This window comes from Candida orthopsilosis, assembly GCF_000315875.1.
Source record: "Candida orthopsilosis Co 90-125, chromosome 4 draft sequence".
NCBI lineage: Eukaryota > Fungi > Ascomycota > Pichiomycetes > Serinales > Debaryomycetaceae > Lodderomyces > Lodderomyces orthopsilosis.
In genome coordinates, this window is record NC_018297.1 from 920,229 (window position 1) to 947,937 (window position 27,709).

The 27,709-nt window shown below is 38.2% G+C and overlaps 15 protein-coding genes across 15 annotated transcripts; 7 read left to right on the forward strand and 8 right to left on the reverse strand. All coding sequences in view use genetic code 12, as the record gives it.

The window, feature by feature from the left end:
- Positions 1–724: 724 nt before the first annotated feature.
- On the forward strand, positions 725–1,498 carry CORT_0D04680 (Sdh2 Fe-S subunit of succinate dehydrogenase; the record flags this gene model as incomplete). The annotated part of the gene is made up of 1 exon (XM_003869394.1): positions 725–1,498. The coding sequence occupies one exon, from the start codon at positions 725–727 to the stop codon at positions 1,496–1,498; it is 774 nt and encodes a 257-aa protein (XP_003869443.1).
- A 190-nt stretch (positions 1,499–1,688) lies between these two features.
- On the forward strand, positions 1,689–4,085 carry CORT_0D04690 (hypothetical protein; the record flags this gene model as incomplete). The annotated part of the gene is made up of 1 exon (XM_003869395.1): positions 1,689–4,085. One exon carries the CDS (start codon positions 1,689–1,691, stop codon positions 4,083–4,085), a length of 2,397 nt encoding a protein of 798 aa, XP_003869444.1.
- A 21-nt stretch (positions 4,086–4,106) lies between these two features.
- CORT_0D04700 (hypothetical protein) lies at positions 4,107–5,789 on the reverse strand (the record flags this gene model as incomplete). The annotated part of the gene is made up of 1 exon (XM_003869396.1): positions 4,107–5,789. The coding sequence occupies one exon, from the start codon at positions 5,787–5,789 to the stop codon at positions 4,107–4,109; it is 1,683 nt and encodes a 560-aa protein (XP_003869445.1).
- Positions 5,790–5,880: 91 nt separating this feature from the next.
- Positions 5,881–6,720, reverse strand: CORT_0D04710 (hypothetical protein; the record flags this gene model as incomplete). Its single annotated transcript, XM_003869397.1, has 1 exon — positions 5,881–6,720. One exon carries the CDS (start codon positions 6,718–6,720, stop codon positions 5,881–5,883), a length of 840 nt encoding a protein of 279 aa, XP_003869446.1.
- A 254-nt stretch (positions 6,721–6,974) lies between these two features.
- Positions 6,975–7,814, reverse strand: CORT_0D04720 (methyltransferase; the record flags this gene model as incomplete). The annotated part of the gene is made up of 1 exon (XM_003869398.1): positions 6,975–7,814. One exon carries the CDS (start codon positions 7,812–7,814, stop codon positions 6,975–6,977), a length of 840 nt encoding a protein of 279 aa, XP_003869447.1.
- A 211-nt stretch (positions 7,815–8,025) lies between these two features.
- On the reverse strand, positions 8,026–8,670 carry CORT_0D04730 (Gst3 glutathione S-transferase; the record flags this gene model as incomplete). The annotated part of the gene is made up of 1 exon (XM_003869399.1): positions 8,026–8,670. The coding sequence occupies one exon, from the start codon at positions 8,668–8,670 to the stop codon at positions 8,026–8,028; it is 645 nt and encodes a 214-aa protein (XP_003869448.1).
- Positions 8,671–10,604: 1,934 nt separating this feature from the next.
- On the reverse strand, positions 10,605–11,708 carry CORT_0D04740 (hypothetical protein; the record flags this gene model as incomplete). The annotated part of the gene is made up of 1 exon (XM_003869400.1): positions 10,605–11,708. The coding sequence occupies one exon, from the start codon at positions 11,706–11,708 to the stop codon at positions 10,605–10,607; it is 1,104 nt and encodes a 367-aa protein (XP_003869449.1).
- Positions 11,709–13,974: 2,266 nt separating this feature from the next.
- CORT_0D04750 (Mtg2 protein) lies at positions 13,975–15,615 on the reverse strand (the record flags this gene model as incomplete). The annotated part of the gene is made up of 1 exon (XM_003869401.1): positions 13,975–15,615. The coding sequence occupies one exon, from the start codon at positions 15,613–15,615 to the stop codon at positions 13,975–13,977; it is 1,641 nt and encodes a 546-aa protein (XP_003869450.1).
- A 153-nt stretch (positions 15,616–15,768) lies between these two features.
- On the forward strand, positions 15,769–17,100 carry CORT_0D04760 (Dbp8 protein; the record flags this gene model as incomplete). Its single annotated transcript, XM_003869402.1, has 1 exon — positions 15,769–17,100. The coding sequence occupies one exon, from the start codon at positions 15,769–15,771 to the stop codon at positions 17,098–17,100; it is 1,332 nt and encodes a 443-aa protein (XP_003869451.1).
- A 4-nt stretch (positions 17,101–17,104) lies between these two features.
- Positions 17,105–17,719, reverse strand: CORT_0D04770 (hypothetical protein; the record flags this gene model as incomplete). The annotated part of the gene is made up of 1 exon (XM_003869403.1): positions 17,105–17,719. One exon carries the CDS (start codon positions 17,717–17,719, stop codon positions 17,105–17,107), a length of 615 nt encoding a protein of 204 aa, XP_003869452.1.
- A 145-nt stretch (positions 17,720–17,864) lies between these two features.
- On the forward strand, positions 17,865–19,523 carry CORT_0D04780 (Brf1 component of the general transcription factor for RNA polymerase III (TFIIIB); the record flags this gene model as incomplete). Its single annotated transcript, XM_003869404.1, has 1 exon — positions 17,865–19,523. The coding sequence occupies one exon, from the start codon at positions 17,865–17,867 to the stop codon at positions 19,521–19,523; it is 1,659 nt and encodes a 552-aa protein (XP_003869453.1).
- Positions 19,524–19,680: 157 nt separating this feature from the next.
- On the forward strand, positions 19,681–21,903 carry CORT_0D04790 (Sda1 protein; the record flags this gene model as incomplete). The annotated part of the gene is made up of 1 exon (XM_003869405.1): positions 19,681–21,903. One exon carries the CDS (start codon positions 19,681–19,683, stop codon positions 21,901–21,903), a length of 2,223 nt encoding a protein of 740 aa, XP_003869454.1.
- An 86-nt stretch (positions 21,904–21,989) lies between these two features.
- CORT_0D04800 (Hmo1 transcription factor) lies at positions 21,990–22,688 on the reverse strand (the record flags this gene model as incomplete). The annotated part of the gene is made up of 1 exon (XM_003869406.1): positions 21,990–22,688. The coding sequence occupies one exon, from the start codon at positions 22,686–22,688 to the stop codon at positions 21,990–21,992; it is 699 nt and encodes a 232-aa protein (XP_003869455.1).
- A 778-nt stretch (positions 22,689–23,466) lies between these two features.
- Positions 23,467–24,441, forward strand: CORT_0D04810 (Mct1 malonyl-CoA acyl carrier protein acyltransferase; the record flags this gene model as incomplete). The annotated part of the gene is made up of 1 exon (XM_003869407.1): positions 23,467–24,441. The coding sequence occupies one exon, from the start codon at positions 23,467–23,469 to the stop codon at positions 24,439–24,441; it is 975 nt and encodes a 324-aa protein (XP_003869456.1).
- A 326-nt stretch (positions 24,442–24,767) lies between these two features.
- Positions 24,768–27,608, forward strand: CORT_0D04820 (Mis11 protein; the record flags this gene model as incomplete). The annotated part of the gene is made up of 1 exon (XM_003869408.1): positions 24,768–27,608. The coding sequence occupies one exon, from the start codon at positions 24,768–24,770 to the stop codon at positions 27,606–27,608; it is 2,841 nt and encodes a 946-aa protein (XP_003869457.1).
- Positions 27,609–27,709: the final 101 nt, after the last annotated feature.

The following is a 27,709-nucleotide window of genomic DNA, read 5'->3' on the forward strand; positions in this document are numbered from 1 at the left end:
TTGCCTAGCTAAAATTCGTATCGTTGGATTCCCAAATCTTAGCAGAACGGGCTAACTATTCAGGAGCTGAACTTGCACACTTTTGCAAAGGTACATCCTATTATAGATGGAGACAGCGATGTGACCGTAAGCAGCCATTTCCTTGTAAAGTTCCTCGTACATAAGGATAAATGATAATCTTAGCTACCCTATTGTTATTATACACTACAATTGGCTCTTTACATTAGATGCCAAGAGTATGATTGAAGTTGTCCTTAATTGCTTAGAATAAATTTGCGTGTGCAATCAATCCCACAAAGATTTAAATATTTTATCAGTAGGTTACTTCCCCGGATTTTGTTTGACACACTATTCGGTGGGGTTTAGCGAATACTAAAAAAATTTAAGTTCCTTTCTTCAGTGGTTTACCGTAAACTTGTCAACTTCTACAACCCACTGACCATTATCTATCATCGTTTATTTGCACACAGCTGTCGTGGCATTTAAGCATGTAGTCCATCTGTTCATGCTATAATTATTCGCGCGTGGATTTTCAACCAATAAAAAAGCTGGAATTTGTAACACTCGCTCATAATAACATTTTTTTTATGTATGACCCGGGACTTTACGCATATTTTAACCATTTGCACTAAGAAAGGAAAAAAAAAAACTTCAACCTATTTCACCACAACTCCAGAGACACTTGTTGTTCTTCCTTAAAGTCATATTTATTCATCCTTATATCATGTTCAGATCCTGTCTCCGTAGATCAGTCAGAAGTTTAGCCACTGTTGCTGAAGAAAAGACTCCAAGACTCAAGAAATTTCAAATTTATAGATGGAACCCAGATACTCCAGAAGTACAACCCAAAATGAAGGAATACGAAGTTGACTTAAACAAATGTGGTCCTATGGTTTTGGATGCTCTTTTGAAAATCAAGAATGAGGAAGATGCCACCCTTACTTTCAGAAGATCTTGTCGTGAAGGTATTTGTGGGTCATGTGCCATGAACATTGGTGGTAGAAATACTTTGGCTTGTTTGTGCCGTATAGATACTGATACTTCAAAAGATACCAAGATCTATCCTTTGCCTCACATGTTTGTTGTCAGAGACTTGGTACCAGATTTAACACATTTTTACAAACAATACAAGTCTATTGAACCATACTTGCAAAGAGAAGACCAACCAGCTGACGGTAGGGAAAACTTACAAAGTATTGCTGACAGAGCCAAGTTGGATGGTTTATACGAATGTATTTTGTGTGCTTGTTGTTCAACATCATGTCCTTCATACTGGTGGAATCAACAACAATACCTTGGTCCAGCCGTATTGATGCAAGCTTACAGATGGTTAATTGATTCAAGAGATCAAGCCAGTGCCAAGAGAAAAGCAATGTTGCAAAACTCCATGTCTTTGTATAGATGTCACACCATTATGAACTGTGCTAGGACTTGTCCTAAAGGGTTGAACCCAGGTAGGGCAATCGCTGAGATTAAGAAACAAATGGCATTCGATTAAATAGAGTCACTTTAATATATTATTTTCACGTTCAGGTACAACAATTTGGTATTCCTTTGCAGTCTGATTTTGGGATCGTACTTTGTGCAGGATCAAAGTTCGGTCGCGAAGCTCGCATTATTTCTGTAGATTTCGCTGTTAAGCGGAAACCATTGGTAAAACACAATAGTGAGCAGACTACCCCTCCATAATGCACAAATTACTAGACTTACTTCACGAGGCAATTGCGAAAAAGATACCTCAAAAGTCGTTTATACTTCTACTGGCTCTTTGTACGCCAATTACTGATGATGAGATCGTTCAAATATTTCAATCGCCACTTAAAAACGAACAAATCCGTCTTTTCGTAGATTGGGCCACAAGTTCAATATCAAATTGCCATAAGTTTTGGTCAAATTTAGGTCAAGTCGAAGATGGTATCCAGGTGCGATTTTTACAAGAGGTGAGAAGAGAATACAACCATCAGAGTTTTGTATATGATGAATTTATAAGATATGCGTTTGATTATTTGAATAACAGCACACCCTCTTCAGAGATTGTCAACGAGTTTGTGCATTTATTAGGTCTTATGAAGGACACCACTTCCAGCGAATTCATTGAATTGTTCAAATTGATCAAGCAAACTGGATACAACTTACAACAAACTACAAGAGGAGTGCTAACATCTGAGCAGTTGAATCACTTGGCTGATTTGAACTTGATAGAATCTGAAAGTATGGAGGATACTTCAGAAGTTGGAGTCTCGCTTGATGTGACTGGCAAGCTCGACACCTACCTCGAAGTGAAGCGGAAACTTTGGGTTTATCAGATTACTCGCGACTTTAACAAGTTACAACTTTACGAGGATGCTGGTAGCTTCTTACGCCACTTCAAGGTATGTGTTCCAAACCAAGAAAATGGAGAAGTGGCACAGTTGTTGATACTGCTGTTTCCTTTGAATGTTGAGGGGTTTCATTTGTTTAACGTGGAGAACTTTATTCTGACAAGAGTGCCACCGATGTTGGAGGAGCTTGGCGTGGTAATTGATCAATTGGAAGTTTCAAGCAATGTGAAACGGTTGTTGGTGTCTAAAGCAGAACCAGATTTAAAGAGGCTACAGGATTTGCTAAACACTGACCCCGAGTTCATTTCATTTGAGGAAAGTGGGTTGATAAATTTCATCTCCGAACTATCCCGAAAAGGCTCTCAGAAGAAAGTAAGTGAGACAATATTGGAACACATGAGAGAATTTGTACGCACAAAGCAATTGGAAAAGTTGAATCGTTTATTGCTTGCTCTCATGAACAATATCGAAATGGTCAACATTATCATGTTTCATACGAATTTGTCGTTATTACACATATTGATTGATTATATTGACTTTGAAACATTTGCCATTGGGTCTGAAGACGACTTTCAAGACGTTTATTCGTATTGTGGAGTTGGTGTACTTAGTATTATCTTGATTCTTGAAGTTTTCCACATTGACTTATCCAAGATTGATCTCAATTCTTATGCTGTTGGTTTTGTGAATAACTTTTACTACCGATTAGGTGATAATCTCACAAATAATACACCTTTGGAAAAAGATGATGATGATTTGACCATTATCGGAAATTACAATAATTTAGTGACTGAATGGATCAATGCACTTTTTGACGATTCAAATGATGGACTTTCTGATGAATTGATGAAGAGTTTGGGTATTAAACAAATCTACAAATTGATGCCCATTATCTACAAACAAGCAATTATGGCAACAAAATTAGGCAAAATTAACATGGGGATCTTGAGTAACGGATTAGATTATTTATCTCAATTATTTCTTCTACCTGTCACGACTTGTCTTGTGAAATGGATGGCTAGGGATAATAAAGACTCAGGATTGTACAAACAAGTGATTTCAGAATTGATGAAGCCAAATGTTGACCAAGACTCAAATCCTATGTCGAGGATTATTTTGAACATTTGTGGTAATGATGTGTTGAGAGTCGTTAATGATAACAAGATCAAACAATTTATTCATTACAAGGATGTAGAAAAGACAATAGAAAATAATATCAACGTTTGGGAGAGAGTCAAATTCAGTTCCAGTTTTGACCAATTTGATCTTCTTTTGAAAAACAAACGTGAAACAATACTTTACATGATTCAAGAGCTGTACACGTTTCAAGAAACAAAGGACGAAAATAGTAAACTTTTCATCAATTTGCTAATTTCAGTGCTGATTTTAGACTCAATCGAAAACATAGATGATTTGGAATACTGGAAACGAGAGTTGAACAAAACATCAGAATTACAAAGCAAAAGTAATAATGAAGACAAAACCTTCTCATGTATTTTGGACTACCATTACTCCTCAATTTTTAACGATGATGTTGACAAAAGCATGGACGATATGGATAATAATGACGGTAAAGATGATATCGAGATGAAGGTGCCCGCAAGTGAAGAATTGAAAACAGTGCAACGTCAATTGATTCTACAGGACAGCTTGCTTTCACATTTCAAAGCAATCAAAGACAAGACAAACCACGCAAACTTGTTTTACAAAACAGTGAGGGTTTTAACTGATAAAATATTGGAAGAATTAGACACTTGGAATTGAGAGTCTCGTACGTACCATCTATCAAATAAACAATTCTCCACTTATTACTCTTGGCTTGACCTTTATCTCTTTTGGTTTTTGCTTAATTGGAGGTGGTTTCTTTACGATTGGCGTACTGCTTTCTTCATCTGGATTCGACTGCTGCTCTTCTGTCGCTAAATCTTCTACCTTGAGCAGTTTCTCCAGATCAATCGTACCGACACTTTTTGCAGTACCTCCGATTTGTATTTTTTTAGGTAATTTACGTTTTGGACCCTTGGCTCTACTCTTTGTGGCATGGGTTAGAGTATTACCACTAGCCTTCTGTCGATTGCTCTTTGTGATAGTGGCTTTTGTTTGAGGAAATGTCAGCGCTTTGGTCAATGTCGGCCCTTGTGACAATAAAGCACCCAACTTGTGCTCAAAGGATAAATTTTCGGGAGCATTGTTTGTCTCGGTTGATTCCTTGGCTAGCGGTTGCGGCACACTGGGTTTGAAATCCTCAGTGGCTGCTTTCTTTAGTGGCTTTTTCGGGGGCTTCTTTTGAGCCATTTTACTCAATTGTGCCCGCAACTCTTCACTATCCTGTTGTTCATATGCAGAGGAATTAAATTTCGGTTTCTCTGGTTTGGCCGGCGTTATCTTCTTCAATCTTGATTTGAGTTCATAGGAATCATTTTCTTTGTAGTTTGTTAACTTTTCCTTTGGCTTTACGGGTAATGGTTTAGTGATTGAGTTGAATTTTGCTTGAAATTCAGCTGGTGGTTCATCTTCGGTTTTAATTTTAGGCTTGGGCTTCACTGCCGGTGGCACTTTCTGCTTTCCCTCAGTTGGCTTCTTTAATTTCAGAAACTGTGTCATGAATTCCGGTTCTGGTTCTTTTGCTTTGAATTCTTGTCCTTTGGGCTCACTGTGAAGTTCCAAATGTTTAGGCTTACTTGGCTTGACAAAAGGTGCTTTTGTTTTGGGTTTCGACTCTGGTGATTTGCTGACAGCACTATCTATCCAACTGGTTGGCTTTGGCTTAGTGGGTGTGATTGCAATTGTCGAAGATGATTGTTTTGTATATACAGTTGATTTCGATGATGATAATGAAGAGAGCCAGTCAGGCTTGGTGGGCTTCAGTTTGGGCTCTGGCAATTCAGCTGATGCTTCTTCAAGGGTCCTTGTACTAGCATTTCCAGCCTTGATCAAAATTTCTATATCCCGGAAAGACCTATGTCCACCAGGTTCAGTGTCTTTTGATTGTGGGAGTACCGCCGATTTATGGAAGACTGGTTTTGGCTTAACTGGTTTTACTGGTGTTTCTTTTCTTGCTACTGGCTGCAACAATCCAATGGAATCCTGATGTTTTCGAGCTGGTAGTCTTGGCGGAGCCTCTTCATCAACCGTTGACCTACGAGGTAAAGCCGGTGGTACTTCCTCCTCTAGTTCGTCTCGCCTTCTTGGCAACGGAGGAGCAAAATCGTCATCTCTGGCACTTTTAGACCTATTAAACTTGAGATCTGGTGCTGAAATCTGGTACAGTGATCCAATGATAGATGATCGATAAGTGCTTTCACCCTTGACAGGTGAGGAACTATTCAGCCTTGATCTCAACTCATCAATATTGCGTTGCAAATTTCTCTGTCTTTGACGATCCTCTTTGAGTCTTTCCTGAGACAATTGTGATAGACTTGATAAAAAGTCATCCACTTTTTTAGACGAGGGTGAAACTTCAGTCATCGGGTTGTTGCTCTATGGATGTCGATAATCAGCGAAATGAAAAACGAATCGAAGTTCGCGCGGCTTTGAACTTCGTTTTTTTATTGACGATCTATTTAGAGTCTATAGGTTTCTTATACACAATCTCAAAGTGGGAGATATTGAATAAAGAAGCTTCATCCTTGAGCCATTCTTCCCATGTTGAAATGATTTGATTACTAATCTCTTCATTTTTCCTTTCATCATTGGGATAGATGACTTCTCCTCCGTTTTTGATTCTATTGTTTGTCAACTCAACCCATTGTTTTTTAGAATTGATATCATCAGCTAACAACCAATAAGATTTCGAAGTTGTGATCTGATCCGACTTGTAACCGGCTTTAATGGCTTTCTCTCTCAATGTTCTACCTGCTTTGGTATCAGTGGAGATCGCATTTTTGGCTTTTTCAACAAAGTAATCTCGAAGTAGTTGGTACTTTTCCGGAGATGCAATAATCGATTCCAAATCGGCATCTTTTACAGCAACATACCCATCTGGTTTGGCGACTCTTGCTAACTCTTGCAAACCTTTAACTGGATCTTGTAAATGAATAATTACTTGGTGAGCAAATACCAAATCAAAACTATTGTCATCGAATGGTAATTCATAAATTGATCCTGCTTGAAACTTCACATTATTCAAAGAGGGTGCCACAGTGTTTTTGTATTCATTTGCAGTATCAATCAACTCTTGTGTTGGCTCAACCCCCACTACCGAACCATTTTCGTTAAGGTAATTTTTTGCTAAATCAACTGTAATCAGGCCGGGACCACAGCCGACATCCAATACCTTGAAATCGGGCTTAAGTACTGTGGTGATGAATTTGGTGGAGTTGTCCACAGTTCTCCATGCGTGTGTATCAGACACAGATTTCTTAAAACCTTTGCTGTAATATACTTGATCGTTTGTCATTATTGAAGAGTGTTTTGTGAGAAAAAGTGTACTTGAGGCTTGAAATTAAGGTGGAAGGATCTCTACTTGTATATTACTGCCAATGTTGATTTGACGTCAGGCAATATTTAAATTAATCCCGAGCAGTTACCCTTTTGAGAGTTTCACCGAACATAAATTTGACGTACAAAAAAATAAAGTAATAACTCACAAAACTTCATCTGATTTTTGCTGAACCTCATACGTCATTAGTATTCTTATGTATTTCATACAATCTATTTTGAATCCACGGCCTTCTTGTAAATAATCTCAAAATGGGAAATATCGAATAAAGAAGTTTCATCATCAATCCATTCATGCCATTTTTCAATTGCTTCATTGCACATTTCCTCATTCTTTTTAACGTCTTTCGTAAACAAAATTTCCCCACCAGTTTTGATTCTATTTATAGCCAACTCTGCCCATTGTTTCTTACGCTCATGGTCATCAGCTAATAACCAATAAGATTGGGTAGTGGTGATGTTTTCGGGCTCATATCCTGCCTTGATAGCCTTTTCTCTCAATGTTCTACCAGCTTTTATGTCAGTCGAAATGGCGTTCTTGGCTTTTTGAACATAATACTCTTTCAAGATGGCATATTTTTCTGGAGATGTAATAATTGAATCTAAATCGGCATCTTTTACTGCAACGTATCCACCTGGTTTTGTTACTCTTGCAAGTTCCTTCAATCCCTTTACTGGGTCTTGTAAATGAATAACAACTTGATGTGAATGGACTAAATCGAAAGTGTTATCTTCAAATGGTAACTCATAGATCGATCCTAATTGAAAGTTGACATTATCCAACAGAGGTTCCGTTGATTCCTTTAAATTATTTGCAGTGTCAATCAATTCTTGCGTTGGTTCAACGCCAATAACAGAACCACCAGAAGTAAGATAGTTTTTCGCCAAATCAATTGTAATAGACCCCGGACCACTGCCTACATCCAATACTTTAAAATCTGGCTTAAGCACCGGGGTGATGAATTTGGAGGAGTTGTCAACAGTTCTCCATGAATGAGTATCTGCAATTGATTTCTTGAAGCCTCTTCCATAATATGCTTGGTCATTACTCATTGTTCACTTAGCTGTGGGTATATAATATTAATGTGGTAGGAAGTATAGTTTGAAATTGTTATCGTCAATTTGTTGGGCAAAGTGAAATTTAAGATTTCGGCCGATTCTCAAATACAACACAAAGACCATTGAATCCTATAAATAGAATGACATGATAAGTAAAGAGGAATGGATTTCAAATTCAACGCGTTATAGACTATTCTAAAGCTACTCATGTAAGTACATCTTTAACCCCATCAATAGCCAAAACATTCTCATACCATTTGACAACTTTTGGATATTTTTCATCAAAATCTTTAATTTCGTAATCAGTTCCCGTAAACACTTCAATACGTCTATGATTACCCGTGGCAAAAGCAATATCAACAATGGTAAATTTATCTCCAATTAACCAACCTGACCCATTCTGAATCAATTGTCCTTCAATAACATCATACAATTTAGCAAAATTGTGCAACACATTTTCCTTGGTGAATTCATCATTGGGGTTCATTTGGATATAATAAACACCTCTAGACAAGGTATGAGCCGCGAATTGAGATGCTTGGAAATACAACCATTCCTTTTGGTGCCAATATAATTTAGGATCATCTTGTTCTTTGTAACTAAATTTACCCTCTTTATCATATTTGGAAGCAATGTATTCCAAGATGGCATTGCTTTCAAAGATGCTTCCAATATCATCATCAACAAAAGTTGGGACTAATCCATTGGGGTTTAATTTCAAATACAGGCCACTCTTGATTTCCTTCGATGGCCAATCGAAAAGATGAACTTTGATAGGAGCATCAAGTAATTTAACTAAGATCAATGGTTTTCTACCATTACCTGTTTCCGCCGTGTATAATGTTGCCATGATGAACGGTGCAAATTCAATTGTTGAAGAATAGGTGTTAGGTGATTCATTGAATTGTCGATTCTCGAGGATTTTATTGATGAACCAACTGTGGAGAACCCCTTGCTCATTTTTGTGTCATTTAAAACACTCAACAGAGCATGTGAGTTGAATATTAGTAGGGATGATAACTGTCACTACAATTCAAGTTGAAGTTCAAAGGATGGATATGAAGACAGGCAAACAATTCCAATCAGTATGCAGATGCACGGCGAGCCTTGGGGTTCTTAATTAGAGCCGTGGGGATATCAGATTTAACCAAATAGAGCTATTTCTCACACCATTATACTCGTGACTGCGTTCCCTACTCCTTCACAGACAAGCTCTTCCAACTATATTTTCATATATACTTCTTTCTCAGTGCAATAACAAGTGAATCCACTACTCTGTTGACAATTTCTTTTCTTTCGATCGACTTTCCCTAAATAGGAAAACACTTTAGCACATGATACTCTCTGCATCTCAATAGTTAAGTGGCATCTTCGTGTAGAAACTTATTATGTGCATAATGCGTAACACCATACTCAAGCCGATACCGACGCTCCTGAAATTCTTTGCTGATACATCGTGAACAAAACAATAACTCGTGCAATAATAAGATGCCGAGATATATAAACTACGTTCGCGGCCAAATTGTATTCCAAAAAGCAGAGGCGGTCCTATTGAACGTTTGGAAACCGACCGAGTCAAGTGTGCTCCCCCGGTGATAGCCATTGCCTACGGCCTCCCTTCACTTCAGATTTCAAGGCGGGCCTGCCTCCTTGTTGCACAAAAGAGCTATTTTTTCTGTTTGTAACTTTGCATGAAAGTTTTTGTACTTTCCAGTCGTCTGCCGCTTTGGGCTCCCAACAAAAAAAAAAAAATAGTCGGGAAGGACACGACCAAACAGTGAGACACTGTGATGCTCTATGAAACTCTGCTATCTCAAACAGAATAGCTACACGCTCTCAACTGGCCACGTGTGCCTTGCTCATGCTGATGATCGCCTCCAGTTGTGGGGAGGTTCATTTGCTTGGCAGTTTCCTGTTTTGGAGATTTGTGGTATTCATATATGTATATATGATTTCGTAAATGAAAGAAAAGCAAAAAACCGTTGATCCCGCCTTAATAGCAAATCATATGAAAAAAAGATCAATATTTACACAATAAAAATATGAAGAGACGAAGAGCTTTTATGCAAAGCGCTAAAACCGCTTCACTAAGTCCTGGTTTTGTGATAATTTAGGAATAACTTTACGGAGCTAGAGACTACACAAGGAACTTCCGTATTAGCTATACTCAGAAATGCAAGTTGATGTAAGGGCACTCAACGGCTTTGACAGGCTGCCAGATTGGGGAACTTATGATTGAAAGGAAAGGGATGTGCTTTGCTGAATTCATGACAAGGAAGCCAACAATTCCTTAATGTGCATTAGTTTCTTGCCTACTCTACATTTCGGTCATTCAACTGTGCAGAAGGATCAACGATAGGAAGCTTATACGAATGGCTGCAGCCAAGATTCAGCAAGAGAAGAAATTAAGTAAATATTTTTTAAACCTGCACTCATTTCGAAGCAACAATAAGGATTTGAAGCAATTTAAATTGATTACACCAATAGGTAAACCTGTTACTACAAAGAATATCAAGTAGATTGTTATGAAATGCAAAAAGATGTAAATTTCTATAAAACTATAACTCATCTTCCTCTATAATCATCATCGCCTCGTAATATGAAAGTCATTAAATAAATAAAATATTTGAATATCTGAGTGTCATGAAATGAAATGTAAACAGTATACATGTAAACATGTAAAAGTATGCAAAAGATAATTAAAGTAACTGAATGTGGGGACCAGTGAAGCTAGCAAAAATCCACTAGACAAATAATAATAACAGCAATACCGATTTTGAATCTTTATTTCTTTGATTCAAATAAAGTATATGAATCGGTAGATGAAATAGAACTAACCGAATGCACAGCAGTTAAATCCATGAAATCGACAATTGCAGTCGAAGTTGTGGTTGCAGTTGCTGCAGTTGTTGTGGTTGCAAAAGTGGTACAAGTACCTTTGGATGAAGTGGAAAGGTTTCTACTTTGTGGACTAACCGTTGATGCCTTTCTTTGTGCCAAAATACCATCTATAGTTTCTGCCATGAAATCCAACTTATAATTCAAAGGTTTACCAAAAGTATAATCGATACCAACTTGTTTAAACAATTGTAGATCCTGTGGGGCGTTTCTCGTTGTCACAGCAATTAGACTAGTTGTATCAAATTGTGAATCATTGCGTACAATCCGTGCAATATCTAGTCCTGTAACTTCTGGCATTTCAATATCAATGAATATAGAATCAAATGATTGTTTGAAGACCATCTCTTCAACTAATGTTGAATCCAATACTTGAACTATTGAAGCCTTGGGGTATAATTTGAGTAAAATACGATTTAGTATCTTGAGATTTATGACATTGTCATCCACAATGAGAAATTTGTATGGATGCAAATTTGGCAAAGACAAGTTGAATTTTGATGAAGGAGTTGTTGGTACAGGTTTTATAGCTGCATGTGGTTGTTCTTTTGTTTCAATAGATTCTATTATCGATTCAACTTGTTGTATATCTTGAGTACTCGGACGTAGGAGTAAGCTTCTTCGTATCAAAGAGTTTGACTTTGACGGTATAACCGAGCTATCAAAGGGTGTTATTGGACTGTAATACACATCGTCTTCTTCCTGTAGTGAAATATGATCAAATGTTTCCATTACATCGCTTATGTCAACACTTTCAGCGTCATCATCACCGTGTTCTTCTTTCTCTTCATCGGCATCAATACCCTTGTCGCTATGCCTACTGTGGTTGCTCTTGATTGAATATAGGTCCTGTGCTATGTCGAGTGATAGCTGTGGCTTTATTGAAAAGTAGTCTGAGGTGCTGTGCCAACTGTTGGTAAGTGATTTTATGGGAGTATTTGGTAATGAAACCAGAGACAGTAAATAAGATGAATGAACTGGCTGGCTCATGCTGACAAAAGTTTGATGTATACCTTTGTGAATGTAAACTAGGTAACTAAGATAAACGCGGTAGTCTTGCAAGTCGCTGTAGTGAAAAATACTTTGTACTTGCTTTGTAGGTATGTTAATATGAAGATTGTTGTTTGTATATGATAAACCTCATATATATAGGTCTAAGGAAGAAAGTGAATAGTAAAATGAACAACATAAAGACTTGAATTTGGTTTGACATTGGAATATTGAATTTGTTTTATAAGATACTACAAAGACAAAGGACAATGCAAATCCTTCTTCTTCTTCTTCTTTCGTTAGTTATTGTTGGATTGTTATTGTCTTTGTGAAATTGCTAAAGCGCGTGCCTTAGTAAACAAACTTTAGAGAGAAGTTTTTTCTATTCCTATTGTGCAACAACATAGACAATATCAGTGGTATAATACAGAATTAGTACATATGCATATATATATATAGTATTCAGTGGTAATAAGGTTAACAAGTACTGCATACTAACAATCTACATAATCACAAAAGCAAAACAGTTGATGATGACGCTTCTTTCTTTTTAATAGACACACCCGCCTTAGGTCTAAAAATACATGAACAACGCAGAGGAGAGCAATAGAGAACAAAACAAAACATAACAAATTACAACAAAATGAAGATAGACTTTTTAGCATCAATCTTTTACCTTGTGCATTTCTTTAGCTCTACTTATGAACAACTTTAAACTTAGAAAGTGGGGCCATGAAGCAAGTCATTTGAGTAGAGGCAAAGTCATTTACGCTTACCAGGCGCTTGAATAGTAAAAGAACAGTCCAAAAAAAACAACTTGTTTTGATAAGATGTGTCCCCGTTGAATTCGAGGGTTTATATTTTACGGAATTCGGGTTTAAACAAAATACTTCCCTTCCACTGTATATTATTATAATTTCTCTTCGCTTATTGGTTTAGCGGCTACTTCTTTAGCCACACTCTATCCATACTACAAGGCGTAAGTTGGTATGTCTCAGTTACAAATTACAATAGAATTAATAGCAAAAGAAGAAGAAAACGATTGCTTTCTTTCCATTTCTAGAAAAATGTATGCAATTTTCCACAAAGAATACAAAAACAAAGGAAGGAAACAATAGAGTTGGATGGTTAGAAAAGATTTTGTTGAGAAAAAATTCTATTTTAATTGACTCGGCTCTCTATATTTGTGTAAAATTTAGTTGTGATATCATTGAGGCAACATGATCGGGACGCCTCCCCCCTCCCCCACTGTCTTTCCCAGGGGTTGGGGAACTTCCTAAAAGACTCAGAAATTCGTTGCGTAACGTGGTGCTTTGCTTGCTACTAACCACCATCATAGAAAATGAAAAAACACTATTAAATTGTGACTTAGAGTAAGCTGATCTATTACTAGTGATGCTACTCACGGCCGAAAAAGCTATATCACTTATACGCTTTACACTGAAGTCCATCACATCTGAAATCTCTCGTTAAAGTCACTAAAGCTAAGCTTCTATTGCATGAATTGTGGAACACTTCCCCAGCTATCTACTATTCCAAGCCCCATTTGTCGTCAATTTTATGTCTCAGACTAAAAACCAATCACACACAAAGTACCGTAAAATAACCAAATTACGATTTAAATCGACTTTAATCACTGGAATTCCGTAACAAAATTTTCAATAGACCGAATGCTCCAATATGACTTCTTTGTTTTTGTTGTTTGCTATTGTTTATTCTTGCTATTGCATAATCAGTGACGTATGTATTTTAACCCTCTCTACTGTTTTCGTTCAAAAGTACTAAATATATTCTTGGTGGCATTTCTGAAGCCTAAGAACGATTCTCAATTGCCAACCTTCTCATGGTGTAGACTCTGCATTTTGATAATGAAAGTGGGAACCGCCTAGAAGCTATAGACCGTAATTTTGGTTATGTGGTCATAGATTTAGATAAATCACACATTTTTTTTTGGTTTTTGACATATTTAGTTATATGCAATGTAGGCTAAAAATTCAATTTGTTCCCTCGCTAAATAATTTACTTTTGTTTTTCTTCCAAAGTTGTGGCTTAATATTTAAGAAGAGGTTGCGACAAAATTGCTTAATATGGAAGAAAGTAAGTGCAGCTGTAAACTTGTTGTGTTGATATTCAGCACTGAATTAGTATCTACAATTGGCTTGTATCAGCCTATCCATTCAGTTGGTGTAGAGTGGCCATCAACACACCTGAAACCAATTACTCAATTGTACTGTTCTAGTCTTCTATTTACGGATTCTCTTCATACTCACTTGCGAGCAACTTCACTCATCAACTCTAAACATCGATCAATATTTTCTCCTTTAGGTGCACAAACAGGAACAATCTTCCATGACCCGTGTCTAGCCTCTATAAACAGTCTCAAAGTTTGATAATTTTCACCTTCATTACTCAAATCAGCCTTCGTGGCAACAACCAATACCTTCTTATCCTTCATTCGTTTATCACCCACTTCATCAATCAAAATTTGTAAATCTTCAACTGGATCATTAGATTCTAACGAAACAACAAATACCAACCCACCTGATCGTTCAATATGACGAAGAAAATCTAATCCCATACCTTTATTCTCCGATGCACCTTTAATTATCCCTGGAATATCAGCAACTGTAAAAGGATCAGAGTCAATTCGATGTTGGATTGTACCTATAGTTGGTTGTAATGTTGTAAATTCCCAATGTCCAACTCTAGGTTTGGCTCGTGATATAGCACGTAGCAAACTTGACTTACCAGCATTTGGTAACCCAACAAGTCCTAAGTCTGCTATAAGCTTTAGTTCAAGAAGGAAATGAGCTGTAATTCCCGGCCGACCAATTTTACAAAATCGTGGATTACGCACATTTGAAGTTAAGAAATGCATATTTCCCAATCCTCCTTTACCTCCATGCAAAAGCAACAAAGGCTTTTTCGTGACTTTATCACAATCCATACCAAGTATAGGGAATTGGTCTTGTTGTTGTTCTTCGAATTCGATTTCTTCATCATACTTAGTCACTTTGTCATTCAATTCTTGGAAAAAATCTCGCAGTTGGTAATACTCCTCATCATGCTCTTTGAAAATCCATCCTTCACCTGGTTTATACGCATGACGTTTCAATTGAATATTATCTTTACCATAATTCATATCCAATTCAAGTTCCATATACACGTCATCTAATGAATCTCCTTCCTTTTTGGACACGTGCTTCTTGAATATCGTTGGATCAGGAATCCAGCGAATAACAGTACCCAATGGTATATCAATAATTACATCGTCTCCATTCTTACCATCCAATTGTCCTCCTTTACCAGGTGAACCCAGTTTGGCAACATATCTCTTTTGTAAATAATGTAGTGAATTCAAATTACGATCGACAACATTGATATAGATGTTTCCCCCGCTTCCACCGTCACCACCATCAGGAGGACCAGAAGTAGTTAGATTATCACGGAAAAATGAAACTGCTCCATTACCTCCAGCTCCACTGGTCAACTTCATAATCCTTAAATCAATAAACATTTTGTTCTCAACTTTGGCTGCCTTTTTGGTCTTTGCATGTATTAGGTTCGAATAGAATACATGATGCAAATGATGTGAGTTACCTGAAAAGTAATCAGCTATACTTATAATATTTCTTGGTTTTGGTGATTTGAGTTTTGAGATCGAGGCTGTAGTTGTAGTTGTTGGATGGTCAATAATCTGAGATACTTTAACCACTTGTGTTTCGTCATCTGCTTCGGCTATAGTCTTTAAAAATACTTCTTTACCAGAAGTATCTGGAAATGAGTTGTGAAATGCATAGTTGGGTGCAAATGAAGTAGTTGATGATGAGATATTTCGTAGATATGATGACGTGGAAAGCGACCGACGCATTAGTCTAGGTAACATTATACATGACGATTGTTTCATTTTATAAAATAGTAAATGAGTTAATGACTTTCACGGTTGATGAAAGCAGGTTCTGGTGTTACGAACACAATTTTCCAAGTTCGCGCGATTCACCCGAAAATTCAATTTTTCTCTTTCCGATGATCATCTCTATAAACAACTCTACAACCAACGATGTCGTCACAACCGTTTCAAGATCTAGGAGTTGCACGATGGCTCAGCGAGTCACTAGAAGCAATGAAAATAAATAAACCCACATCGATCCAAGCTGCATGTATACCGGCAATACTCAAAGGTCAAGATTGTATTGGAGGAGCTAAAACTGGTTCAGGTAAAACTATTGCCTTTGCTGCTCCTATGTTGACACAATGGTCAGAAGATCCTTATGGGATTTTTGGATTGGTGCTTACTCCAACTAGAGAATTAGCATTGCAGATAGCAGAACAATATACTGCATTAGGAGCACAAATGAATATTAAAGTATGTGTGGTTGTTGGAGGTGAGGATTTTGTCAAGCAGGCTTTGGAGTTGCAAAAGAAACCGCATTTCGTTATTGCTACCCCAGGAAGATTGGCCGATCATGTTTTGAATAGTGGGGAGGAAACAGTCAGTGGGTTGAGGAGAGTCCGATATTTGGTTTTGGATGAGGCTGATCGTTTATTGAGCAATAGTTTTAGTAGTGATTTGGAAAGATGTTTTTCTGTTCTACCTCCCAGTGATAAGAGACAAACATTGTTGTTTACAGCTACTGTAACCGACTCGGTCAAGGCATTGAAGGAAAAGCCACGCCCAACAGGGAAACTTCCAGTATTTATGCATGAAGTAGACACAGTTGACAAGGTTGCCATTCCATCTACGTTGCAGATTGAATACGTGTTTGTTCCCTCTTATGTGAAAGAGGCATATCTACATAGCATTTTGCTCCTACCAAAGTATAAAGAATCAACTGCGGTCGTGTTTGTCAACAGGACAGTGACTGCAGAAGTATTGAGAAGAGCGTTGAGAAAATTGGACTTTAGAGTGGCTTCATTGCATTCAGAAATGCCACAGTCGGAAAGAACCAACTCACTACATAGATTCAAAGCAGATGCTGCAAGAATTCTTATCGCTACTGATGTTGCATCCAGAGGTTTAGATATCCCTACAGTTGAACTTGTGGTGAATTTCGACATACCGGCTGATCCCGACGATTTCATTCATAGAGTGGGTAGAACGGCGAGGGCAGGTAGAAAAGGTGATGCTATTAGTATCATTGGTGAGAAAGATATAGAGAGGATTCAAAGTATCGAAGAGAGAATTAACAAAAAGATGGAGTTGTTGGAGGAAATTAATGACGACAAGGTCATCAAGGACTCATTGAGCGCGATGACAACTGCCAAGAGAGAATCGTTGCTGGAGATGGATAAGGAAGGTTTTGGAGAAAAAAGAAAGATCAACAAACGGAAATACTCAAAGGAGGAGCCCAGCGACTCCAAAAAACCGAAAAAGTCCAAGTCTAAAAAGTGATGATCTATTTAGTTTCTAAAAATCCTTCCACGATCAATGTAACATTTATAACAATTAATGTGATAATTACACCAGTAATACACGCAGCTGTAGGTAGATTATTGAAATTGTAAGTAGCAATCTTGTGTTGTGCATATCGATTAATTGTAATGTAGTAACTTGAACCACTGACCACCAAAACAAATAGTGACAATACCAACAAGATATAAGACACAGCAACTGAGAATTTAGTATGATTGAATCGATGTTTTTGATCTTCTTCGTCTGGTGATTTCGTTGCATCTCCCGAAGTATCAAACTTGAAGTTTAGAATAATCCCCAATGCCGTAAAGAACAATGCAGTTGCAAATCGGGTGAATGTAAGAAACGTCCTCTCTGATTGTAACACATCCCTAGGTTCTGAACTAACTACTTTCATGATCAAGGGATATGGAAAGTGTGGCAGAACATGAGCATTTTCCTCATCATCAATTGTGGCGGTACGTGTTAGTTTGCGTGAAACAGTGCTGGAAAAGTCCAAGCCTACTCTCTGTGTACCACTCGATGTACCGGCATCTACCTGGTCATATGGCCTGACTTCGAACTCACTTGTGCTATCAATTGTATTATCACCTGCCATTGCTAACTTATAATAACACAAACACCAAAGGATGTTTCAAAGAATTTTTTTTTATAAGATAAAACTTCCCTAAGTCGTAAACAACCGTACAACAGATTCAAAGAACATCTCCAACAAACCAGAGCTCCTCCCAGATTATGATAATATGAGTGTGAGAGTACAAAAACAACAAAAATGTGTCAACTGTGGGCATACTCAGTTTGACGTGAATAGATACACAGCAGCAGGCGATGTGTCATGTCTTCGATGTGGTACTGTCCTTGAAGAGAATCCTATTGTTTCCGAAGTCCAGTTTGGTGAGTCATCTAGTGGTGCAGCCATGGTTCAGGGTGCTATGGTTGGAGCTGATCAAGCAAGAGCAACATTTGCTGGTGGGAGACAGAATGCGATGGAAAGTAGAGAACAAACAATAACTAACGGAAAACGAAAGATTAGAAGAATAGCAGCAGCATTGAAAATACCAGATTTTATTGCTGAAGCTGCAGGAGAGTGGTTTAAACTAGCGTTGACGATGAATTTTGTTCAGGGAAGACGTTCAAATAATGTTTTAGCTACATGTCTTTATGTAGCGTGTCGTAAGGAAAAGACACCTCATATGTTGATTGATTTTAGTTCCAGATTACAAATATCAGTGTATTCTTTAGGTGCTACATTTTTGAAAATGGTCAAGGCACTACACATAACATCATTACCATTAGCAGATCCGTCTTTGTTTATACAACATTTTGTTGAAAAGTTGGATTTTAAAGATAAAGCGACAAAAGTTGCTAGGGACGCAACAAAACTAGCGCAAAGAATGTCTGCTGATTGGATTCATGAAGGAAGGCGGCCAGCTGGTGTTGCAGGTGCTTGCGTTTTGCTAGCTGCTAGGATGAATAATTTTAGAAGAAGTCATTCGGAAATTGTGGCAATTTCCCATGTTGGACAAGAGACCTTGCAGAGAAGATTGAATGAGTTCAAAAAGACTAAAGCCGCACAATTATCTGTGCAGAGATTTCGCAATGACGAGGAGGTTGAGAGTGCCAATCCCCCTTCGTTTGAGAAGAATAGAAAGAATGAGTTGAGAATAGCTCGTACTTTACAAAGGCGGCAACAAGAAACATTCAATGACTTGGAAAGTATGACTGAGGACGAAAAGATTCAGTATCTTGGTGATCTCTCTAAAGACGAACAACAAAAGCAAATACTCATGAACACGATAATGAGTGACATCACTATAAATAAGGAGTTGATTAATGAACAAATCGAGAGGATTTTGAGATCGAAACGTAACAAAATGGAACAGTCGTTATACAAGACCCCACACGAGTTGGCCAAGGAAAAAGTAGAGGAGGATGATCTTGATAGAATCTGGAACATGAATTGGCCAAGAAACTTGGTCAAAAACTTACCAACCACAAATGATGTTCTCAAGCTAGTATCTTCTGAGACTGACTTGAACTCAGATGATGATGACGCAGTGGTAGAGGAGAGTCAAATGACACCTGAAGAAGTGGCTATGAAGGAACGTATCTGGACAGGTCTCAACCATGACTATATGGTAGAACAAGAACGTAAAAGATTGAAGCATGAGGCCGATGAATTAACTGGGAATACTTCTGCAAATACTGGGGCCAATCGCCGGAAGAGACAACGGTCCTCAGTGCCACCTGAGATTCAGAAAGAGATTGGTGATATTATTTTGGATGAAGACGGAACTCCAAAGAGTGCAGGTGATAGTGCAAAAATGTATTTCTCCAAGACATCAGTGTCAAGGAAGATTAACTATGAATCTTTACAGGGCTTGTTTGGAGAAAAGTTTTGATAATGGACTGGGGAATATAGCTTCAAGATATTGAGTGTATGTCTCGCATTGTGGTTTTGTGTAAAGGATTTTTTTTCTTCTCTTTTGATTTTCCTCATCGCACAAATTTATCTGAACCTTTGCAATCGTTTCTTTCCTCTATAGAAACACTGCCATCATGGGGAAACAAAGGAGAGCAGCTATACTTCCAACCAACATCATATTGTTACAAAATGTGGTTAGAAGAGATCCAGAGTCTTATCATGAAGAGTTTTTACAACAATTATCGCATTATGAATCTTTAAGAGATTTGTACTTGGAGAATCCCACGGGAGCTGATTCAAATTCAACTACTGAGTTTATTGAACTAATTGGTTTCCTCTCAGCCGTTTGCAATTGCTATCCTAAAGAAACAAAGAACTTTCCTGAAGAATTGAAAACTATCTTGCTTGACAACCATCGTGATTTGGCTCCTGAGTTGAGAGAAAAGATTATACAATGTTTGACAATGTTGAGGAATAAGGATATCATAACTGCAGAAAGCTTGATCCAAACCATTTTTCCATTATTGACAGCATACGCATCAGGACAGGCCCAAGCTGGACAACATGTAAAACAAATGAGGCGTCAGATTTATTCAACCTTGATTTCGCTATTAAAATCAGTAAACACTGGAGCTAAGAACCAACGACTAAACAGATCTACACAGGCTTTGCTTTTCAATTTGCTCGAGCAAAAGGATACACAAGGTTTATGGGCAACTAAATTGACTAGAGAGTTATGGAGAAGGGGTATTTGGGATGATTCGAGAGCAGTTGAGATCATGACACAAGCAGCATTGCATCCTGATGTTAAAGTTGCCATTGCTGGTGCAAGGTTCTTTCTTGGTGCAGATAAAGAAAGAGAAGAAAACTTTGAGGACTCCAGTGATGAAGAAGGTTTCGACATGGGTGCATTAAAGCATAAGATGGAGGTGAACAAGAAATCATCTAAAAGAGGAAAGAAGTTGGAACAGGCTGTGAAGCAAATGAAAAAGAAAAATAGCATTAAGCATTCAGCCACCTATTTAAACTTTTCAGCTATTCATCTATTACGTGATCCTCAAGGTTTTGCCGAACAATTGTTTGATAATCACTTGAGTTCTAAAAATTCAAATAAGTTTGATTTAGATCAAAAGATTTTGTTCATGAACTTGGTTTCAAGGTTGATTGGTACACACAAGTTGATTGTCTTGGGTATTTATTCCTTCTTCTTGAAATATCTCACGCCAAAGCAAAGAAATGTGACACAAATTATGGCAGCATCAGCCCAAGCTTCACATGACTTGGTTCCTCCAGAAAGTATTGAATTAGTGGTTCGTAAAATTGCTGATGAGTTTGTTAGTGATGGAGTTGCAGCTGAAGTAGCATCCGCAGGTATCAATACCATTAGAGAAATACTATCGCGTGCTCCATTAGCAATTGAAGCACCTTTGTTGCAAGATTTGACGGAATACAAAGGTTCAAAATCGAAAGCGGTCATGATGGCTGCAAGATCATTGATATCATTGTACAGAGAAGTTGCACCGGAAATGTTGTCCAGAAAGGATAGAGGTAAAGTTGCCAGTATGGAATTACAAAGAGGAGAAAAGAGCAAGTCCAAACCGCAATATGGGATTGAAAATAACGTTACATCTATCCCTGGGTTAGAATTGTTGGCCAAATGGAAACAAGAACACGGACAAACAAATGCCGATGGTGAAGAGGAAGATGCTAATTGGGAAGTGGATGATGAAGAGGATGGAAGTGATGTTGAAGGAGAATGGATCCTGGTTGAATCTGATAAGGAAATTGACATTTCTGATAGTGAGGATGAGAATAATGATAAGAAGGAGGATGTTTCGGATTTAGAATTGTCATCTGACGAAGAGGAGGAGGAAGATGCAACGGAAGAAGGTGACGATGAAAGGCCGAAAAAGAAAGCCAAGCTCGAAAGTAGTTCTAATGATGCAAACAATGACTCTACTATGAATGAAATCCTTTCAAGTCGAATCCTCACACCAGCTGATTTTGCCAAATTGGAGGAATTAAGGACTGAAGCTGGTGTTGCCAAGTTGATGGGTATCACCAACGAAGATGCGGTGGATTCTACTTCATTAGTGGGTAAAGTCAAATACAAGCAATTGAGAGAAGAAAGAATTGCACAGGCCAAGGAAGGAAAAGAAGACCGTGGAAAGTTTGGTTCTAGAAAGGGTAAGCGTGATGCACCTCACTCTACTACTAATAAAGAAAAAGCCAGAAAGAAGAACTTTGTTATGATGATCCATAAAAAGGCAGTTCAAGGAAAGCAAAAATTGTCCCTACGTGATAGACAAAAGGTATTAAGAGCCCATATCGACAAGCAAAAGATGAAGAAAAAGTAATTTGATATAGATTTATTGTTACATTGAAATATTGAAAACTAATACATAGAGAAGAAAAACTAAAACTTGATTGTTCAATGTTAACCTCATGGGGAGCTAGCAGCCAACTTCTTCTTCTTCTCCTTCTTTTCCTGCTTCTTTTTCTTCTTTTTCAACTCTTCTTGGGATAAATTTGGTGCTGGAACATCAACCTCTTCCTCCTCAACAACCTCTTCAGCCAAAGGAGTTTCAGTCTCTTCGTATCCACTAGCATATGGATGTTCTGGACGTTTGTAGTTGGACCCATCCTTTAAGCTCTGCTCATATTTGGCCTTCTCAGCATTGTAAAGTTTCATTTCCTCTTCATACTTGTGCTTCCATTTTGCTTTCTCTTCGTCAGTAATATTGTCCCAACGTTCTTTGACCCTTTGATTCAAATCAATTGCACCGAGGTTAGGCAATCCCTTCTTCTTTCTCTCCTCGGCAATCATTTTACGCAAGTGGAAACTAAAAGCAAAAAACATGGTCAATGGCTTCTTTGGTGCATTTGGGTCCTTTTCAACCCTTCTTTTCTTCTTCTCACCATTGGCTGCACCGTCTAAACCGTGCTTGACACCAGCAGCCGAATCAGCGGCCGCCTTCATAGCCTCTTGAATACCTTGCAATTGTTCTGCTGTAACATCCTCATTACCTCCAGTGGCCACTTTGTAAAAATCGACCGCGTTTTTGGCAGCCTCTTGAGCCGCTTTTGATAATTCAAAAAGGGATGCGATTAACGCGTCCTTAGTTGCTTTCAACTCAGACATTTCTTATTTGTTACGCTTGTTATTATTTTTGTACTGTTCGAAAATTAGTTAGCGGTTGGGGAAGTCTCCAATTGTTAGTATGTGTTCTTGTGTGTTTCGTCGACCTATTGGTACCGGCTCGTTAGAAAAAGGGGGAGAAAAGAGGGCGGCAGAACTTTTTTTTTTCGCATTCCACGAAGGAGGAAATTGATGGGATTTTAAAGATTTTCTCGTTCCAGGAGCAGAAAGAAAACATCTGCTTCTTCGTTTAGTGCGACTCGGGAACAATATTTTTAGTCCCGTGCTGTGACTGAGTTTTGGTGCGAGGAAGGCTAACAGAGAAAAAGCGATTAAGAGGAGAACGAATGAAAATGGACGATACAATCAAACCAAAACAAACGCGAAAAATAATTAGATACAACCGCGTTTTTCAATAATAGATCAAACATTCAACACTTTCGGCATTTTGCTTCACTAATTTTGTGGTTTGAGATCACATTCTTTCCGTGTTCCGTTGTAGTTCCGATTGTAATAAGCGTGGGTCAAAATGAAGCCGGTTGAGGATAAGCACACCATCAACGATCCAGTTTGATGTCTGAGTGATGTTTTGTTGAATTGATACCCCGGTTTAAATCATCCTCTAAATTTTCAAGTCAGAAACGCGTCTAGTGGTCACGAGCGATTCTTGTATCTGATGTTAGTGTGCGTGTCATCTATAGCTTGGGTCACGTGCAGTTCCTGATAGAAAAACGTCAAATCAAATTGAGACTAATGTTCAACTCTTTGCCATCGTTACCAAATGAAAAGCCAACAGTTGCTAAACAACGTCAAAAAGTATGCTATTACATGTCCCGGTCAAGGTATATTACGGAATGGACTACTTGAAGAGAATAAAAATTATCGCCATTTACTCCAGCTGTACTTGGACGAAATTGATACTGCATTGAGTTGTAACTTTTCTCAATATCTATTCCAGAGAGATGTGAATGAAAGCGAAACAAGCAGGTGGCTACGACAGACGTCGAATGCCCAACCGGCAATTCTTGCATCCACATACATCACGCTCAAAGTTTTTGAGAAAGTTTATGAAGTCGATCTATTGAAAAATACACTGTTCTTACTAGGACACTCACTTGGAGAGTACACAGCATTGGCACTTAGTGGAATTTTTGATCTACCCACTGCGGTACAATTTGTTAGAGAACGAGGTAGGTTCATGGAGGAGGTAGTTCGACAAACACCGGACGTTTTTGGAATGATTGCATTGATAATTCGACCAGAACATGTGAATAAGGTGTTGGATTTGGCAAGCGAATACAATATTTTGGGGAATGTGAACTCTAAATACCAGGTGGTAATATCGGGTGAGTTGGCTAAGCTTGACGAATTTGTTAGCATGTTGAAATCAGTGAATAAAAGAATGTTATTGAAAGCAGAGAAATTGCCAGTCTCCATTCCCTTCCATAGTACAATGCTAGAGACTATAGTTCCGGAACTCAGGTCAAAGGTAGATAATAAAATAAGCGCTCAGAGGATACCCATCATTTCTAATTTAGATGGAGAAGTTTCCACCAACGCATCCAAAACGGTTGAAAAAGCTTTAAATGCCAATTACAAACCCGTTCAATGGATGAAATCAATGAACCAATTGACTACTGCTGGTGTGGATACAGTATTCAACTTGGGGCCTGGAAAAACCCTCAATGCTATTAACAAACGATACAATGTGAAATGCATTCCCATAGAAAATATCGAGCTGTTTACAATGGAATGATGCAGACCATTTATTCACCATGTTTGCCAAGTATCTGGAGCTGAGATCTATTCCGGCCCTTTCTGTCCCTTTTGTAAAACAATATAGCTCAATTAAAAATATAAGCATGTGAATCGGAGTCAAAAAAAAAATACACCGATGAATTACTTTACGAGAAATAATAATAAATTTTTTCATTGTTTTTGTACGAGAATTCTTTTAGTGGTTAACGATAGGCGCGCAAACGGCTCCACGAGTTTGAAAAATTTAATAATTTACAAAATTACATCTAAATCATCGCTTATTTCTTTTTCTATCGTATCTTCTTCTTCCATAAAAACGTTATAATGGTTGCCCAGATTTTAGACGGTAAAGCTATTGCTTTAGACCTTCGTACAAAGATACACGATGAAGTTGCTCAATTTCAGTTGAAACACCCCGATTTCAAACCAAATTTGGTTATTATTCAAGTTGGAGACAGGCCGGATTCGACGACTTATGTCAAGATGAAGTTGAAGGCAGCTGAAGAAGCTAGCATTGGCTGTGAGATCATTAAGTTGCCAGAAGACATCTCTGAATTTGAATTGTTGAATGAAGTTGCAAAATTAAATAATTCTTTAGATGTTGATGGAATTTTAGTCCAATTACCATTACCAGAACACATTGATGAGTCTAAGGTTACCGATGCAGTTTTAGCAGATAAAGACGTTGATGGATTCGGTCCCTTCAACGTTGGGGAATTGTCTAAAAAAGGTGGAGAACCAAAATTCTTACCTTGTACTCCAAAGGGTATAATGCATTTGTTAGAGGTATCTGGTGTTGATGTCGATGGTAAATCCGCAGTCGTATTAGGGAGATCCGACATTGTAGGCAAGCCAGTTGCTAACTTACTCACTAAAGCCAATGCCAGTGTCACAGTCGTTCATTCCAGAACTCCTATTGAACAAGTCAAAAAGTTCTTAAGTGAAGCCGATATTGTTGTTGCTGCCATTGGTCAACCTCAGTATGTCAAAGGTGAGTGGTTGAAGTCAGGTGCAGTTGTAATTGATGTGGGTACCAACTTTATCCCCGACAGTACCAAAAAAAGTGGTCAAAGAATGGTTGGTGATGTCGAATACGAAGCCGCAAAAGAAAAAGTTCAATTGATCACCCCTGTCCCTGGTGGGGTTGGTCCAATGACTGTTGCTTGTTTATTAGACAACGTAGTAATTGCCGCAAAGAGACACTACAAGGCAAACAATGAAACTCCTAAATTCACCAACCCTTTAAAATTAGATTTGAAAAAACCCGTTCCTTCCGACTTTGAAATCTCTCGTGCTCAACAACCTAAGCGTATCACACAAGTCGCCGAAGAAGCGGGTATCTTGGATGCTGAATTGGAACCATTTGGATTTACTAAAGCAAAGGTCTCCTTGGACATTTTGAAAAGATTGCATAACAAAAGGAATGGTAAATATGTTCTTGTCACTGGTATTACACCAACCCCGTTAGGTGAAGGTAAATCAACCACTACTGTTGGTTTAGCACAAGCTTTGGGTGCTCATTTGAATAAAAATGTCTTTGCAAATGTTAGACAACCGTCAATGGGCCCAACTTTTGGTATCAAAGGTGGTGCTGCAGGGGGAGGTTACTCACAAGTTATTCCCATGGATGAATTCAATATGCACGTCACTGGTGATATCCATGCCATCACTATGGCAAACAATTTGTTGGCTGCTGCTATAGATACAAGAATGTTCCACGAATCTACACAAAAAGATGGTCCATTGTACAGAAGATTGGTTCCAGAGAAGAAAGGTAAGAGAACGTTTACCAAGTCGATGTTGAGAAGATTGGAAAAGTTGGGAATTAGTAAAACTGACCCAAACGAATTAACACCAGAGGAGATAACTGCATTTGCTAGATTGGATATTGATCCTGAATCGATCACTTGGAAGAGAGTCGTTGATTGTAACGATAGATTCTTGAGGGGTATTACTGTGGGACAAGCACCGACTGAAAAGGGTTTTACCAGAGCCACTGGTTTTGACATCACTGTCGCTTCCGAGTGTATGGCTATCTTAGCATTGGCCAACTCTTTAGAAGATATGAGGGAAAGACTAGGTAAGATGGTCATTGGTACTTCTAAGCAAGGTATCCCAGTTACATGTGAGGATATTGGATGTGCTGGTGCTTTGACTGCATTGTTGAAAGATGCTATTAAACCAAATATTATGCAAACATTGGAAGGTACTCCTGTTTTTGTTCACGCTGGTCCTTTTGCCAATATCTCCATTGGGGCTTCATCCATTTTGGCAGACAAGATGGCATTAAAATTAGCTGGTACATCCAGTGACTTGAGCCCAGAGGAAAGAAAAGAGCAAGAAGGTTATGTTGTTACTGAAGCTGGTTTTGATTTCACCATGGGTGGAGAGAGATTCATCAACATCAAATGTAGATCAAGTGGTTTAGCCCCTGATGTCATTGTTATTGTTGCCACTGTTCGTGCATTGAAAGTCCACGGTGGTGGTCCTGAAGTTAAGGCAGGTGCACCATTAGCTCCAGAATATACTCAAGAAAACGTGGAATTATTGAGAGCTGGATGCTCAAACTTGGTCAAGCATATTCAAAATGCCAAATCATATGGTTTGCCTGTTGTTGTTGCTATCAACAAAATGTCCTCCGACTCTGACAAGGAGCACGAGGTTATTAAAGAAGAGGCTTTGAAAGCTGGTGCTGTTGATGCAATTGTTTCAAACCACTGGGAAGAAGGTGGAAAGGGAGCTGTTGATTTGGCCCAGGGTGTCATTGAAGCTGCCAACAGAGAAGATAAGAACTTCCATTTCCTTTACGGTACTGAACCATCTATCGAAGACAAGATTTCAACCATTGCCAAAGAGATGTACGGAGCAGGTGAAGTTGAATTCTTGCCAGAAGCCCAAAAGAAGATTGATTTATACACTAAGCAAGGATTTGGTAAATTGCCAATTTGTATTGCCAAGACTCAATATTCATTATCCCACGACGCTAACTTGAAAGGTGTTCCAACTGGATTCAAGTTCCCAATTAGAGATGTTAAGGCATCAATCGGGGCCGGTTACTTGTATGCTTTGGCAGCTGAAATCCAAACCATTCCCGGTTTGCCAACTCATTGTGGTTTCATGAATGTTGAGGTTAACGAGGATGGTGAAATTGACGGATTGTTTTAAAGGAATGCAAACCCGTTTTGAGAAATGATTAAAACTTTTTCAACCTAGTTTTAACGAATGTTATGAATTGATGTTTTTTATTGATAGATTAGTCAAATATA